Source organism: Muntiacus reevesi, chromosome 10 (assembly GCF_963930625.1).
Source record: "Muntiacus reevesi chromosome 10, mMunRee1.1, whole genome shotgun sequence".
NCBI lineage: Eukaryota > Metazoa > Chordata > Mammalia > Artiodactyla > Cervidae > Muntiacus > Muntiacus reevesi.
Window position 1 is genome coordinate 5343897 of NC_089258.1, and position 17293 is coordinate 5361189.

At 43.6% G+C, this 17293-nt stretch overlaps 1 protein-coding gene across 3 annotated transcripts in view; it reads left to right on the forward strand.

Moving 5' to 3' along the window:
• DOCK5 (dedicator of cytokinesis 5) overlaps positions 1–17293 on the forward strand; it is a 271512-nt gene that overhangs the window by 221427 nt on the left and 32792 nt on the right. For all 3 annotated transcript variants that reach the window (XM_065946612.1, XM_065946611.1, XM_065946613.1), the window contains 6 exons: positions 509–668; positions 2305–2345; positions 3245–3335; positions 8200–8319; positions 11629–11718; positions 13402–13506. In XM_065946612.1, coding sequence (XP_065802684.1) covers positions 509–668; positions 2305–2345; positions 3245–3335; positions 8200–8319; positions 11629–11718; positions 13402–13506 — 607 coding nt within the window. The remainder of the gene's footprint in view (positions 1–508; positions 669–2304; positions 2346–3244; positions 3336–8199; positions 8320–11628; positions 11719–13401; positions 13507–17293) is intronic.

Consider the following 17293-nt stretch of genomic DNA (forward strand, 5'->3'; position numbering starts at 1 on the left):
TGCCTTTTTTCCCTGAAAAATAACACTTTTATGTGAAAAGCCACATGTCTGGATGTATACTAGGTTCCTAGATTCCTCTAGGCTGGGCATTACTCCGAGACTCTCCAGAGTTCCCTCAGGATGCCTGAGAATTAAGACAGGATAAAGATGATCCTTTGAAATGACCAGAGGAATCAGATAGTACATGCAAACCTCTTAGGCAAAAGTTCTCATTTCTGTGGTATAGACAGAAGACAGATAGAAATAGAAGTTCAGAGAAGGGCATCATGGGCTGGGATTCTCAGTGATGGTGGGGCTTGAGCTGCAGACCTAAAGAAAATGCAGAACTTGGGTAACAGCAGAGAGCCTTTTAAGTGAAGGATCCAGGACAGGATGACCTGGAGTCACATGAAGGATGTGTCTCTCTTGGTCCAGCGCCACCTGCTGCCAGGACCTTGGGCAGCACGCACAGGTGGTGCCGGAATGTCGGTGTAGGACAAGGCATTTTGTCTTCACCTCTGCCCCCCAGGCTCCTAGAACATTGCCGGAAACATAAATACCTCTCCAGTTCCGGAGAAGTGTTCGCACTCCTGGTCAGCAGCCTCTTAGAGAATCTCCTGGACTACAGAACCATCATCATGCATGACGAGAGCAAGGAAAACCGCATGAGCTGTACCGTTAACGTGCTGGTATGTACCACATCCCTGGGTCCCCGAGAGGGCAGTGCCGCGCGCCCCTGACTGCACAGCTCTAAGTAAATATGGCAGACACGAGGCTCTCCCTTGACCACCTTTCTGAAGTATGTGTCCTGCTGAGTCTAACTGGAATGGCCAAGGGAATCCCTGCCAGTCCAGTGGTTTAGTACTCAGCACCTTCACTGCTGTGGGTGCGGGTTCAGTGCCTGGTTTGGGAACTAAGATCCTGCAAGCTATCCCACATGGCCAAAAAAAATAATTGGAATGGCCAACTCAGCTTTGAACTCACAGATAACAACTGCCTCAGACCCTGAGGATACATATAGAAACAGGAATGGAAAATGCAACATAAGCTTTTGACTCAGCTCTCTTACAGAAGGCCATGCTCAAACTGTTTCTCTGCCTTTTTTTATGTGATTGCTTTTTCGTTGAAAGTATCAGACACAGATGAACATGCATTAGAAACGATATACCATGAGTAGAGAATTAATCCATAAAATCCTCAAAGAGGTAGAACCCTGTGGTCTTACCTTTTCCTAAAGAATTATAATCGGGACCAAAGACCTCAGAGATTTAGCAACCGTGGTCTCCTCTGCTTAATATAAACAAAAATACCTACCATTTCTGACTCCCTAAGAAAACAGAGTATCAAGTGATTTGGGAATTATGACCTGTTGTCTACTCACCTCAGTTTCCCTCACATTGGTCTTAAAAAAAATTCTTCAACTTTTCTTTTTATAAACTGAAACTTTTCCTGGGTCTTCCCTGGGGTCCAGTGGTTAGGACTCTGTACTTCCAATGCAGAGGCCTTGGGTTCTAGCCCTGGTCGGGGAAGTAGAATCCCACATACCACACTGTTGTTGTTCAGATGCTCAGTTGTGTCTGACTCTTTGTGGCCCCATGGACTGCAGCACACCAGGCGTCACTGATCTTCACCATCTCCCGGAGCTTAATCAAACTCATGTCCGTTGATTCAGTGATGTCATCCAACCATCTCGTCCTCTGTCGTCCCCTTCTCCTCCTGCCTTCAATCTTTCCCAGCATCAGGGTCTTTTCAAATGAGTCAGCTCTTCACATCAGGTGACCAAAGTATTGGAGCTTCAGCCTGATCATGCGTCCCTCCATGAATATTCAAGATTGATTTCCTTTAGGATTGACTGGTTTGATCTGATTGCAGTCCAAGAGACTCTCAAGAGTGTTTCCAGGACACCAGTTCAAATGCATCAATTCTTCAGCACTCAGCCTTCTTTATGGTCCAACTCTCAACATCTGTACATGACTACTGGAAAAACCATAGCTTTGACTATATGGACCTTTGTTGGCAAAGTAATATCTCTGCTTTTTAATATGCTGTCTAGGTTTGTCATAGCTTTTCTTTCAAGTAGCAAGCATCTTTTAATTTCATGGCTGCAGTCACCATCTGCAGTGATATAGTATGGCCAAAAAAAGACACCCAAAAGAAACCCCCATCGTTTCCTTATTTTGTGGGTGTATTCGTTAAAGGGAAAGAACAAAGTCTTTGGAAAAATGACACTGTTGAAAAGTACAGCTAGCGGTTTGGCTATTTTTGTGGCAAGCTCATCAGTAATTGATTTATAATTGTATTTTGTGTCTTTTTTTTTCTTTGTAGAATTTTTACAAAGAAAAGAAGAGAGAGGACATCTATATAAGGTAAGTCTAAGGAAATTTTTGCTCTTGCTGTTATGTCATGGATTTATTAATTACTTTTCAAGCAATGATAAACCTGAACACCATCCTTGCTGCTTCAAGAGGCACCAAATAGTATGTGATATGTTCCCATCCTCCTGAAAAGGTAAACTCTTTCGATCAATACACGAGGAAGTGTGGGGCGAGGATTGTGTCAGGGGAGGATGGAGGACACTCTAGCCAGCTAACCAGGCAAAGACCTGAAATTCACCCTCTGTCAAGGACTGTTAGCCCTGGATTCAGGGAACCCTGAGCAAACTTGGATGTAGAGCATGTGCATTTTCTTGGGAAAAGATTCCTTAGTTCTCATGAGCTTCCCAAAGAGGTCTGGGACATGAAAAACAAATTTAAACACTACCACCTTAAATGAAGAATACCGAGTAGAACAAATGGACTAGGAAAGATAGGAAGCAGCACAAAGACTTAAAGCAGGGGTCCTCAACCCCCTGTGAAGAACTGAACTATGCAGCAGGGGATGAGTGGTGGGCCAGTGAATGAAGCTCCATGTGTATTTACGGTGGCACCCCATCGCTCACATTACTGCCTGAGCTCTGCCTCCCTCAGATCAGCACAGGCATCTGATTCTCATAGGAGCCTGACCCTTATTATGAACTGCGCAAGTGGCGGATCTAGATTGCAGACTCCTTATCAGAATCACCTGAAACCACCGCCCCCCCCCCACTCCCCGTCGATGGAAAAAAATTGTTTTCCATGAAACTGGTCCTTGGTGCCAAAAAAGTTGGGGACTGCTGCTCACGGGATTAGGAAGTAACTGTTCCGGCCACCTGGCTGGCTGTGGCATGAGCCAAGTGTGCCATCAGCTCCCCGGCGGCAGAATGCCTGCTTTCCCCCCTTGCGACCAGGTACTTGTACAAGCTGCGGGACCTGCACCGGGACTGCGAGAACTACACGGAAGCGGCCTGCACGCTCCTCCTGCACGCCGAGCTCCTGCAGGTGAGCGGGCCGGGGGGCGGTCTGCCAGCCGCCCAGCCCTGGGGACCGCATCATGGCATGTCATGACTGTGATGGCAACAACTCCTATTCAGGGAGGACTCCCTTATCTTAGAGTATTTGTATACCTTCTACATAGGGAGAGCTATTTAGACGAAGGTTAGGGAAATGTCCATTGTTATTTATTTACTTACTTACTTTTAAGCTTATTTTATGAAGTCCAGTTGATCGATAGTGTTGTGTTGATTTCTTCTGTACAGCCAAGTGCTTTCAGTTCAGTCGCTCAGTAGTGTCTGATTCTTTGTGACCAAGTGAACTGCAGCACGCCAGGCCTCCCTGTCCATCACCAGCTCCCAGAGCTTACTCAAACTCATGTCCATTGTGTCGGTGATGGCATCCAACCATCTCATCCTCTGTCGTCTCCTTCTCCCGCCTTCAATCTTTGCCAGCATCAGGGTCTTTTCTAATGAGTCAGTTATTCCAATCAAGTGGCCAAAGTATTGGAGTTTCAGCTTCAACATCAGTCCTTCCAATGAATATTCAGGACCGATTTCCTTTAGGATGGACTACTTGGATCTCCTTGCTGTCCAAGGGACACTTAAGAGTCTTCTCCAACACCACAGTTCAAAAGCATCAATTCTTTAGTGCTCAGCTTTCTTTATAGTCCAACTCTCATCGATACATGACTACTGGAAAAACCAAGGCTTTGACTAGATGGACCTTTGTTGGCAAAATTGTTGAACCTTTGTTGGACTTTGTTGGCAAAGTAATGTCTCTGCTTTTAAATAAGCTGTTTTGTTTGGTCATTACTTTTCTTCCAAGGAGCAAGCGTCTTTTAATTTCATGGCTGCAGTCACCATCTGCAGTGATTTTGGAGCCCAAGAAAATAAATTGTCTGTCACTGTTTCCATTGTTTCCTCATCTATTTGCCATGAAGTGATGGGACCAGATGCCATGATCTTAGTTTTCTGATTGTTGAGTTTTAAGCCAACTTTTTCACTCTCCTCTTTCACTTTCATCAAGAGACTCTTTAGTTCTTCTTTGCTTTCTGCCATAAGTGTGGTATCATCTGCATATCTGAGGTTATTGATATTTCTCCTGGCAATCTTGAATCCAGCTTGTGCTTCTTCTAGCCCAGCGTTTTTCATGATGTACTCTGCATATAAGTTAAATAAGCAGGGTGACAATATATAGCCTTGACGTACTCCTTTTCCATTTTGGGACCGTGAAACCAGTCTGTTGTTCCATGTCCAGTTCTGTTGCTTCTTGTGATTTAGTTATACATTTATATATATATATATATATATATACACACACACACATATACACACACACACACATATATATATGCACACATACTCACATTTACATATATATACATACACATTCTTTTTCATATTCGTTTCCATTATGGTTTATCATAGGATATTAAATATAACTCCCTTCTCTCTATAGTAAGACCTTGTTGTTTTTCCATCCTATATACAATAGTTTTCATCTGCTAATCCCTAGCTCACAATCCATCCCTCCCCTACCCTTCTTCACCCTTAGCAACCATAAGCTTGTTCTCTCTGTAAGTCTATTTCTGTTTCATAGATATGTTTATTTGTGTTGTATTTTAAATTCCACATATAAACAGCATCATATAGTATTTGTCTTTCTCTTCCTGACTTACTTCACATAGCATGATAATCTCTAGGATCATCCATGTTGCTGCAAATGATTTTATTTCATTCTTTTTTATGGCTGAGTAGTAGTCCACTATATATACATATCATATCGTCTTGATTCATCAGTTGACATTTCCATGTCTTGGCTATTGTTTATGATGTTGCTGTGAACATAGGAGTGGGTATCATTTATTTAAAATTCCTTAGGAAGCAGAGCACACCTTTCAGGCTGCTAATACACTGTAATTTTTAAAATGCACATCGATCCGTATGTTTTTAAAAATATGTAAAACTGCACAGAAGTGACTTGTAAATAAATACAGAACTGTAGAAGTACTTTCCTATCTACCTGTCTCACTGAGAAATTATATTGTGCTGTGGACATAAATACATCTCTCCATCATCAATCTCAAATAATTATTTCCAGCTCTGACAGCTCCTCTAACTTCAGATTCTGTATAAACTGTTCTGTCGACATCAGTCTCTGAATGACTAATAGACACCTTGAACTTGGTATGTCAGTAGCACAAGCTGTTTCCTCCACTCTCTTTCTGGGTTCGTCCCTTCCTCTCCTTTCTCCCCAATTCACTAAAGGGCACCATCATCTAATAAAAGATACTGGACATCATCTTTTTACTCACACAGTCCCACATTCTCCACAAGTAAGAGTCATGGACCCTTTGTCCAAAACTTGCCCTCACTTTATCCACTTTTCTTTCTTTTTAAAAAAATTTTGAATTTTATTTATCTATCTATTTTTGGCTGTGCTGAGTCTTCACTGCTGCACTGACTTTTCTCCGCTTATGGTGAGCAGGGGCCACTCTGGTTGCCATACACTGGCTTCTTGTTGCAGAGGCTTCCCTTGTCATGGATCATGGGCTCTGGGGTGCGCAGGCTTCAGTAGTTGCCGCTCCCAGGCTCTAGAGCACGGGCTCAGCAGTTGGTGGCATATGGGCTTACTTGCTCTGAGGCACGTGAGATCTTCCTGGATCAGGGATTGAACCTGTGTCTCCTGAATTGATAGGTGGACTGTTTACCACTGAGCCAACAGGGAAGCCATCTTTTCTTTTTAATTGAGAAAATGTATATGACAGTCTTAAATCTCCAGGAATTACTTATCTACTAGTTGCAAGTTTATACCCTTAAACAATCTTTCTCCTATTTCCCATCTGCCAGCCCCTGGTAACCACCATTCTGCTGTCTCTTTTTATAAGTCTAGATTTTTCTGATGCCATATATACATGATATCATACAGTGTTTGTCTTTCTCTGATTTATTTCACTTTGTATAATGCCCTTAAGGTCCATCCATGTTGTTGCAGATGGCAGGATTTCCTTCTTTCTCGTGGTGAAGTACTATTCCATGGTGTGTATAAAACACATTTGTGTTCATTCATCCATTGATGGACACTTAAGTTGTACTGTGGCTCTTGTGAGTAATGCTGCTCTGAACGTGGGGGTGCAGAGGTCTCTTCCACACTCCCCACCCTATCCATTTTTCTTTATCTCCATTGCTGCTATCCTGGTCCAAATTTCCATTTTTAGCCTCCTCCTACATCTCCCTGCCTCCAGTTTTGTCCCTAGCAATTAATTTTCTTACACAGTTTCAATTTGGTTTTGTACCTAAAGAATGCATGTGCATTGTTCTAAGGTTTGGAATTAAAAACTGGCGTCTTCTGCTTGACGGCTTCCCCAAGTCAGCCGTTCACAGCTCACGCCCGTGTCTGGGGCACCAGGAAACCTGCTGGGTTACGGGGGAGCTCGTTGCCGGGGATCGGACCTGCAGTGTCTGTGCTGCCCTGCGGCCGTGGGACTTCCCTTTGGGTTATGGACTAGAGCACACAGGCTCAGCAGTTGCAGTGTGCAGGCTTGGTTGTTCTGTGGTACGTGGACTCTTAGTTCCCCAACCAGGGATTGAACCGGCGTCCCTTGCATCAGAAGGCAGATTCTTAACCATTGGACCACCAGGGAAGTCCCAGTGACTGTAGATCTCTTCATTTTTACTGCTCAGAACGTTGCACTCTCCTGTCCTGGTGTAAGGTGGCACGTGTGGATGCCACTTCTTCCCCCATACTCAATAAGAATATTGCTCATGAAGTACAGTTCAGTTTCATCATTGGTATGAGATCTCATCTTTATCAGGTACTGAATCGCTATATGGAGAGTCAAGGGAACCTCTTTCTAGATTTTATGTGTTTTGCATGGGTGTCTGTTGGATAATGCACCAGAACCACACTGTTTTAATTATCAATTCTTTACAGCATGTTTTATGACCTGGTAGTTACTCTTATTCCTCTTCTTTTTCAGAGTTTTCCACCTTATTCCTTTCTGTTTATCTTTGCATATGGACTTTGGTATCATGAAATTTAAAAATTAATTTAGGGAGAATTTCCATGATTATGAAATAGCACTTTCTTATCCAAAAGCATGGTATGACTTTCCATTTGTTCAGATCTGCTTTTGTGCCTTCCCATGGTGTGTTAACATTTTCTGTGTAGATGTTATGTTAAATCTCTAGATATCTTCTCTTTCGAAGGTAATTATGATAAAATAAATATAATGTAAAGTTTACTACCCTACACGTGTATAAGTACAGTTGAGTGGCATTAAGTACATTTGCATGATTGCGCCTGAATATCCAGTCATTTTGAATTTATTCTTATTGGTATCTTTTCTTCCGTTATCTTAATTATCTCTAAATTATTTCCAAATATGTTATTTTTTATCCCACTACTTAATTCTCTCATCAGTTGTGGTAGGTGTTTAGTAGGCACCTTTGTGAAGAGATTGATTATGAAGAATACAATTATTGCTTTCACAGGAGAGGTTTTTTTAACCCCCTTTTCTTCATTTTTATACTTTGATATCTTTCTTTTACCTGGGTGTATGAATGGTGACCTCCAGCAAGACCACAGTCATGCTGGTTGGCAGCCTCACCTCATTCCTGACCCTCATGGAATACCTTCAGTATTTGTCCATTTGGCATGACACTTGTTTGTTTTGAAGCTGCTATGTGCGTATGTATATGTGTATGTAATTTTTGTGTTTAGTAAATCATTGAAAACATGGATGAATCAGATATGTACAAATATGTCTGTGAATGTTTTCAGTTGAATATTTGTTTGCATTCATCCTCTTTAATTAAGTAAACGAACTGTGCTGCATTCATCTCTTGTGTTGCCTTTGTGTGTTTTCCAGTGGTCTGACAAGCCCTGTGTACCCCATTTGCTTCAGAGGGACAGTTACTACGTGTACACCCAGCAAGAGCTTAAAGAGAAGCTTTATCAAGAAATCATATCATATTTTGACAAAGGCAAGGTCAGTGTTGTGGGGGGATTGTTTTTGTATGAGGGCAAAAGGGGAAATGACTGCCACGCTTACTACGCTACAGTTCTGATCTGCACCAGCCAGAGTTAGTGCAGGGCCCACAGGCTAAGGGCACAGCTTCCAACAAGTCAGCCCAAACTTCAGCTGCAAGTGCAGGAGTCCCCATGCCACCCACAAATCACATGGATGTTGGTTCTGGCAAGGCCAGTCCCCATTCTCAGACTGTCTACGTGCCTACCGTAAGTCACCTCATTAGTATCGATTCCCATGTCTCCTGAGGGGTCCATTGTAAACACCAAAGATATTTCTGTCACTGGGGAGATCCAAGAGTTTAGAAGCTCCTTCCCAGGAATTCAAGTCAAAAACCAGACAAATTCTTTATTATGCAGCAGTGACCCCAAACTTACTCTTTACTGTTCCCATGTGTATCTTTGAATTCAAAGGGGGCTGGATATTTTTAGTGGGTGAGAAAATGAGTAGATAAATTAAGGTAAGAAAGTGTGAGTCACTCAGTCATGTTCGACTCTTTGCAACCACATGGACTGTAGCTCTCCAGGCTCCTCTGTCCATGAAATTCTCCAGGCAAGAATCCTGGAGTGGGTTGCATTCCCTTCCCCAGGCAATCTTGCTGACCAGGGACTGAACCCCAGTCTCCTGAGCTGCAGGCAGATTCTTTGCCTCTGAGCCACCAGGGCAGCCCAGGGTAAGATAGGCAATAAATAAGGATCAGTTATGTGGAGGACACTTAATGTAATGGAGAATACAGTGAACAACAGCCTGGAGCCCCACTCTCAAAACCATAATTGTACCTTTTAAATACTGCTGAAGGCCAGCAGCTGGTACCATCACTGTCAGTGCATTCTTAAGACGTTGTTGGCTAACACCCAGGTCATTTTCCGTCCCTAGGTCACTGCCTGCCTCACACTGTAGACTGCAGATAACAAGCAGCTTACATCCCACAAAGGAAAGTAAACATGTAAACAGGGCCACCAAGTCATGGAATCTCTGATCATCTGCAGAAAATATGTCCATCTGGAAGGCTTTTAAATTTAAAATTGAAAAAAAAGAAAATGCTTAGGTAGTGGGGGAGGAAAACGCTATCAAAACAAAAAGGATTTCCAGATTTGAGTCTTCTTAAGAGCCTGCCACTTTCAGTCACCACTATTTTACCAGTGGAACCTGTTGACCAAATAAATAGGTCAAATAAATATAATGATACAATAACTACCACCTGTTTAGTGCAAGTTACTATTTTGGGTGATTTCCAGACTGTTTCTAATTTAATTCTTGCTCTAACCCTGTAATATCCATCCTGTCTCTGTTTTACAGATAAAGAACTTGAGGTGTGCAGAACAAGTGTATTTGCTCAGACTTTGTGGTCTCTGCACTCCTTTACTCTCTTAAAAATCACTGAAGAACCCCAAGAGCTTTTGTTCATGTGGGCTATGTCCATTAATGATTATATTGTTAGAAATTAAAACAAAATTTTTAGGTATCTTTTCTGTCCATTAATGGTTATATTGTTAGAAAGTAAAACAAAATTTTTAAATATTTTTCTTTTAGTAACTTATTACCTGTTAATATAAATGATATCCTTTTATGAACAATGACCGTATTTTCCAAAAAAATAAGTGATAGGACATTTTTGCAAATCTATTTATCATCTGACTCCATAGAAACAGCGGGATTCGAATATCCGCCTCAATGTCCAATCTGTTGTGACATCACATGTCCTGTAGCCGCTGGGAAACTCCACTGTAGACTCGTAAGGGAATGAGCATTGAAAAAGGGCAAATAGGGACTTCCTGGTGGTCCAGTGACTAAGATTCCATGCTCCCAATGTGGAGGCTACAGGTTCACTCCTTGGTCAGGGAACTAAACCCCACATGCGCAACTGAAGATTCTGCATGCCACAACTAAAACCCAATGCAGACAAATACATAAACATTTAAAAGAAAAGAAAAAGAGGCAAATAGTATTTGTATTAAGAAGATGGTTTTGACCTCCTGGATCCCATGAAAGAGTCCTGGGGACTCCCAGAGACCAGGCAGGGACCACACTTCGAGAGCCTCTCTGCTAGGCCGCCTCCCCCTCTCTCTCATAGCTCGGCATTTGGCGAATAAGGAGCAAACTGGGCCCCATGGTACTGTTGACTGGCCTCCTGCCTCAGTTCTCGCTGAGATGGAATGGTCTCCATTTGGCACATTTCAGAGCCTTTTGAGTGATCCAGGCCCAGAGATTTCAGAAGGGACAAATTTGGCAAATGATGACATTAGAAGATTTCGTTTTAAAGCGTTGTACAACGCTGTGTGAACTGCACATACAGTCCTTCAGCAGCCAGAAGCAATGGACCATAGTGCCTGGTTAAGACTGAAATAGGACATGTCCAGATGCTGTGTTATTAATAGTATCCAGCTGAGAGGCATTTTATGAAAAACCAAAGTGAACACAGGCTCATCAATCTGGGATACTAGCCTCGGATGCCAAGTATGTGCATTTGGCTGTGACTTGCTTGGTCGTAAGTGCTCTAAGGCAGGGGTCCCCAACCTGTGTGACCTAATACCTGATGATCTGAAGTGGAGCTGATGTAATAAATAATAGAAATAAAGTGCACAAGAAATATAATACATTTGAATAATCCCAAAACCAACCCCTTCCCCGGTCCATGAAAAAATTGTCTTCAACAAAACCAGTTCCTGGTGCCAAAAAGGTTGGGGACCACGTTTCTAAGGCATTTCCTAAAACTGTCTTTGACCAAGTAGTAGTTTAGTTATAAATAACAAATCAGTGCCCTGAATTGGAGAAGTAGTTTCCCAAATTCCGCACAACAGTAGAGTCAGACTTTCATACCCCTGCCTCCTCCCAAACAGCCTAACTCAGAAGAAACACACACGCATAGGCCTAGAACCAGAGCCCACACCTATTTCTCTTTCCCTCCAGCAAGACTTGCATGCGCCCAAGACCTAAGCTTCAAAACTGGTTCCCCTCCACTTTCAGTGGTCTTTAGTGCTTTGTTCTTTCAACTAAGTATTGCTATTTTGGGGGACATATGGTGTTCTTCATGTTCTTGCGAGCAGAACAGAAAATGCCCCCTGGCAGAGCAGCCAAGGTATAGTGGATGTATGATGTCAGAAACCAGGGTTCGTTGATCCTGGCAGGGAGGCATATGGGGAAATATCCACTGAATCTGAACCCACCTGACTCCTTGGTCATGGCCCAGTGACTCTGGAATGGCTTCTGCTTCTGGATCAATGACTGCTTTGTTCTCTGCTTGTAACCCTCCTTTTCTTTTTCCTGAAGATGTGGGAGAAGGCAATCAAACTGAGCAAAGAGTTGGCGGAGATGTACGAGAGCAAAGTTTTTGACTATGAGGGCCTGGGCGATCTCCTGGTGAGTCTGGATCAGAAGATGTCTTTCCTCCTGCAGAGGAGCTGAGCATAGTGGTCATGAAAATGGTGTTACAAGTGTAAGAAAGTCACACAAATGATGTTTTCTGTGAGGGGAAAGTACATCTTGCTTGGATTAAAAATGAAGAAAGATGAGATCTAAAAGCTATCGTCAGTATTTCTCCAGAGTATCCTTAATAGGGGGCTCAGGACCCCTGTCTGCAGCCCTCTCTGCTGTGTGCCTTTTGCTGCTCTGTGGACCCTTCATGTCCCTAGTCGAGCTTCCCTTTCCCCTCTCGGTTACTCTGCCTTCCATGAAGACTGTCCATGCTTCCGGTGTCTTCTGACATCTTCTGTTCATAGAATTACTTGTCCTGTGGTCCGCATCCTCAGAGCTGTGAACCTTTTCCATGCTCAGTAGGAGGCCAACACAATATGACATTGGGTTATTTTTAGTAGAAGGGTCATTTTTAGTAGAAGGATCACAAAAGGTCAGGTCACCCACTGTCATGTAAAAATTTGAGTAGATAATTGTCAAGATCATTTTGAAAAATATTTGTCAGTGTATATGGTACCTGTGCCTGCCATCATGCAAAAAGTCACATAGGAATTTCAGAAACTAAGTTAAGCTCAAGTGTGAGTAACGTTACATGTTAACTTTCTAAGAAAACATTGTGATAGAAACCTTTTACGGAGGTAGTGTAGTAATACAGTGATGCTAACACCATTGTGTATGTGGGGGGTGGGGGGTGGTACCGCTGTCCAAGTCCCCAGGTCTGGCTACCTGTTTTGCTTCCTTTAAACCTGATGCTGGGGACTTCCCTGCTGGTCCAATAGTTAAGACTCCACACTTCCACTGGTTCCATCCCTGGTCAGGGAGCTAAGATCCCACTTGCCATGTGGTACAGCCAAAAAATTAAAAAAAAAATTTTTTTTTAAAGCTGACCATGTACCCACTGGCCAGAAAGCCTCTCTCCAGGGGAAAAGTTAAGAATGACATCAGATATTGAAAAACAGAACATCATCACCACCTTCTGGGTACTTGTAGCTGAACCAAGGACTTGATTCTAAACCACCCGTGTGAACTGGAAGGTTCTCTCTTTCCTCCTGTGTCTCTGTTCCAGTGTAACCACCCACCTGAATCCCAAAATGGGCTTCTTAACCTTTTAGGGGTCCTGAACCCCTTTAAGCAACTGGTGAAAGCAAAACCCTGCTTTGTCCACAGATGAAATACACATATGTTTGTCCTTCTGCATATAACAGCAAGGAATCCCAGGGCTTCCCAGGTGGCAAAGAATCCACCTGCCAGCGCAGGAGACATGATTTCCATCCCTAGGCCGGAAAGATCCCGTGGAGGAGTAAATGGCAACCCACTTCAGGATTCTGCCTGGGGAATCCTATGGACAGAGGAGCCTGGCGAGCTACAGTCCATTGGAGTCACAGAGAGTCGGACACGACGGAGCACACATCGCAGGGATTCCCAGGCCCTCTTAGGGCCGTTCATGGACACAGGCCCAAAACCCCCGATCCAGCAGAAGGACAAGTGTTTGGCTCACAAGATGTTTTCCAAAAACCTTTCATTTCTCTGTTTTACATAGGAAACAACAAAGCAAAGAGCCTGAACTTTTTTTTTCCTCTGACGATGCCCTTGTAACCTCCCCATGAAATGTCTTGTTTTGTCTTCCAGAAAAAAAGAGCCTCGTTTTATGAGAACATCATTAAGGCCATGAGGCCTCAGCCTGAGTACTTTGCTGTTGGCTACTACGGACAGGGCTTCCCTTCTTTCCTGCGGGTAAGAAGCGCAAGGGTGGTCTCCCTGGCCATTGAGCCATGCAGTTGGAGGAGGGAAGGTCTTCATCTCTTTTCCAGATGGTCTAGTGTGTTAGCAGCTGGAGCCCCGTGTTCTCACTGTGGGCGGTCGGGGAGGGAAACCACTTCCTGAGCGGCTGGTCTCTTCACCCCCGGCCGCCTTTGGTATTCTGGCAGCTCTTTTGCAAAATGACTTTTCCCAGGTGGAGTGAAAAAAGGAAAAACAGAACCATCTTCCCTGCTGGTCTGCCGCTGCGGGTCAGGCTGGGGGAAGGTGTGGATTGATGTATCTCATTGTTTATTTGATTTCCAGCCAGGGCTAGTTTGAAAACAAATATTCCCCAGGACAAGACTGCAAAAGTTGCACAAAAATAAAACCAGTTTTGTTGTAATAGTGAAAAGGACCATGTTAATCTTCCTTCTCAGAAACTTTTTATCATGCGATACTGATTTTACAATCTCAAACCTAAAAAAAAAAAAGCTGCTTATTTTTTCGCACAGAAAAGAAGCCCCTTTTAGTGCTGAGCTATGTTTTAAATATATATTGGCCATCTTCCTTCCCCTAATTTAAAAAGACAAAAAGTGGAAAGGAAAATGCATTCCTTACAGTGTCTAATAAGGAAATAGTTTATTCATTCATTCAGTAGCTATGTGGCAAGAACCTACTATGTGCCACTCCAGTATTTCTGCCTGCAAAATCCCAGGGACAGAGAAGCCTGACAGGCTACAGTCCACGGGGTGGCGAATAAGTCAGGCTCGACTTAGCGACTAAACAATAGCACTCTGTGCCAGACATTAGAGATACAGTGCTGATTAGAATCAGATGTGGTCCTTGCTCTCATGAATTTTATACCCTAATGGCTGAGTTGTTAATTAAATAACCACATAAATGAATATAAAATTCAAACTGACCATGACAGGTATTCTGTACTAGATGGGCTGGTTAAGCAAGTAGTATGTATACACAAGTCAGATAAAAACCTATGTTAACATGAAAATGGTTCATGATTGTTTATAGCACCGTTACTCATAATCACTAAGGATTAGATACAGCCCAGAAGTCCCTGAGCTGCTGCTGAAGGGATCAACAAAGTGTGGGATAGCCATGCGGTAGAATACTACTCAAGAAAGAAAAGAAGTAAGCTCCTGATATGCGCACCACGGGGATGAATCTCAGATGCATTGTGCTGCGTAAAAGCAGTTTGACCTTAAAACCTACATATTCTATGATTTTATTTATATGGCATTTTGACAAAGTCAGTACTTTCTCTAGGGATAGAAAACAGATCAGTGGTTATCTGGTAATTGGAGCCAGGGGGAAGTTTGACCTATAGAGAAACACAGGGAAATGTTTGATGGTGATGAAACCATTCCGTATCCTAACCGTAGTTGTGGTTATGTCTGTCACAACCGGCAGACTTTTACACTAAGGGGGGTAGATTTTACTGTGTCAGTTGTACCTACTTTTTTTTAGATTTTACTGTGTCAGTTATACCTACTTTTTTTTGAGTCGGGAAAGACTTCCCAGAAAACTTCTGCTTCAGCTGTGATTTGAAAGATGAACTGGGAGTTAAGGAAGTGAAGGGGTGAGAAAAAGCATTCTAGGCAGAGGAAGGAGCAGGCAAGAGTGTGGCAGGCCCTGGAAGTGACAGTCCAGTGCTGTGGGAAGAGAGGGACTCAGAAGTGGGCAGGGGAGATGAGACAGGAAGCATGGGAAGAGCGTGTCGGGCTTTGGGGTTCCACATCCTGTTTTGTCAGCATCCTGAGAGCCGTGGGGAGCCAGTACCCATTTTTTTGTGTTGGCGAGGTCATCTGGCTTTGGTATGGAGTATGGATGGGATGTGCATGTAGACCATGGCAGATATTCAGGGAAGAGATGACAGCCAGCTTTTGGAAGTGACTTTAGAGAGAAGTGGAAAGATGAGCGTCATGGAGATAAAGTAACAGTATTTGATGACTGATGGGATGAGGGTGAGAAAAAGAGGGACGTGGTAAGAACGATTGCTTGCTCTCTGGTCTCATAATTGCTGGGGCACCGGAGCCATCCACTGAGATAGCAGCACTGGGAAAGGACAGAGTTACGGAGGAGAGTGAATCCACTCATTGAATAAATATTTACTGATCTTTTACTGTGGTGCTTGCTGTCATACAGGCCTGGGCATGCGTGCTCAGTAGTGTCAGACTCAGGCAATCTGCAGGCAAAAATACTGTAATGAGCTGCCATTCCCTTCTCTGGGGATCTTCCTGACCCAGGGGTGGCACCCAGGTCTCCTGCACAGCACGTGGATACTTTGCCGTCTGAGCCACAGGGGAAGCCCACAGGCCTAGGGGCAGAGTCCAAAACAAACCCAACTCCTTGAAATTGTAGAGCTTATATTCTGGAGGGACAAGTAAATAAAAAATTACTAAGGTGGGTAAGTAAAATATTGAGTATGTCAGATGGGCTAGAGCAATGCCTCATACAGGGTAGACACTCAGCAAGTATTGTAGAGAAAATATGTCAGGGGAAGTGAATAGAGAGACTGGTGATGGGGTGGAGTTGCAGTCTGTTTTTTTAAATTATTATTTGTCTGTGCTGCGTCTTAGTTGCAGCCTGCAGATTCTTTAGCTGCAGCAGGTGGACTGTAGTTCACTGACCAGGGATGGAACCCGGGCCCCTCGCATTGGGAGCGCAGAATCTTAGCCACTGGACCACCAGGGAAGTCCCTGGAGTTGCAATTTTAAACAGAGTGAACAGGAAAGACTGCAGCAAGAATGTGCCGTTGGAGTCAAACCCTGAAAGAAGTGAGGGAATAAGCCAGGCAGCTCTCATGAGGGGCCCGACAGTGAGAACAGCAGGTCCGTAAGCCATGAGGCTGGAGAAGCACGTGAAGAACACAGGGCAGGTATAGAACAGGCTCAGAGAGCTGTGGGTACTGCTTCACAGAGGGGTTTTCAGCATCTTTTCAGGTTGTAAAGGTTTGATTTTGGACATACTCCATGTGAGGTAGATTTGAAACATCCAAAACAGTATGAATGAACAATTTGATAATGTGAATCTGGAACGCAAAGGAAAGCTCCAGGCTGGATATAAAAGATGGTGGGTTATTTACGCGTCGTTAACCCTGGTTGTGGATAAGGCAGACGAGGGAGTCAAGAGATACCTGAAAGAAAGTGAAAGTGAAGTCGCTCAGTCGTTTCTGACTCTTTGCGACCCTGTGGACTGTAGCCTCCCAGTCTCCTCCTTCCATGGGATTCTCCAGGCAAGGATACTGGAATGGATTGCCATTTCCTTCTCCAGGGATCTTCCTGACCCAGGTATCAAACCCGGTCTCCTGCATTGCAGGCAGATGCTTTACCGTCTGAGCCACCAGGGAAGTCCAAGAGATACCTGAAGTAACAGGCAAATTCGGCGTTGTAGTACGAAATGAAGCAGGGCAAAGGCTAACAGAGTTTTGCCAAGAGAACAAACTGGTCATAGCAAACACCCTCTTACAACACAAGAGAAGACTCTACACATAGACTTTACCAGATGGTCAGTACTGAAATCAGATTGATTATATTATTTGCAGCCAGAGATGGAGAAGCTCTATACAGTCAGCAAAAACAAGACTGGGAGCTGACTATGGCTCAGATCATGAACTCCTTATTGCCAAATTCATACCTAAATTGAAGAAAGTTGGGAAAACCACTAGACCATTCAGGTATGACCTAAATCAAATCCCTTATGATTATACAGTGGAAGTGACAAATAGATTCAAGGAATTAGATCTGATAGAGTGCCTGAAGAA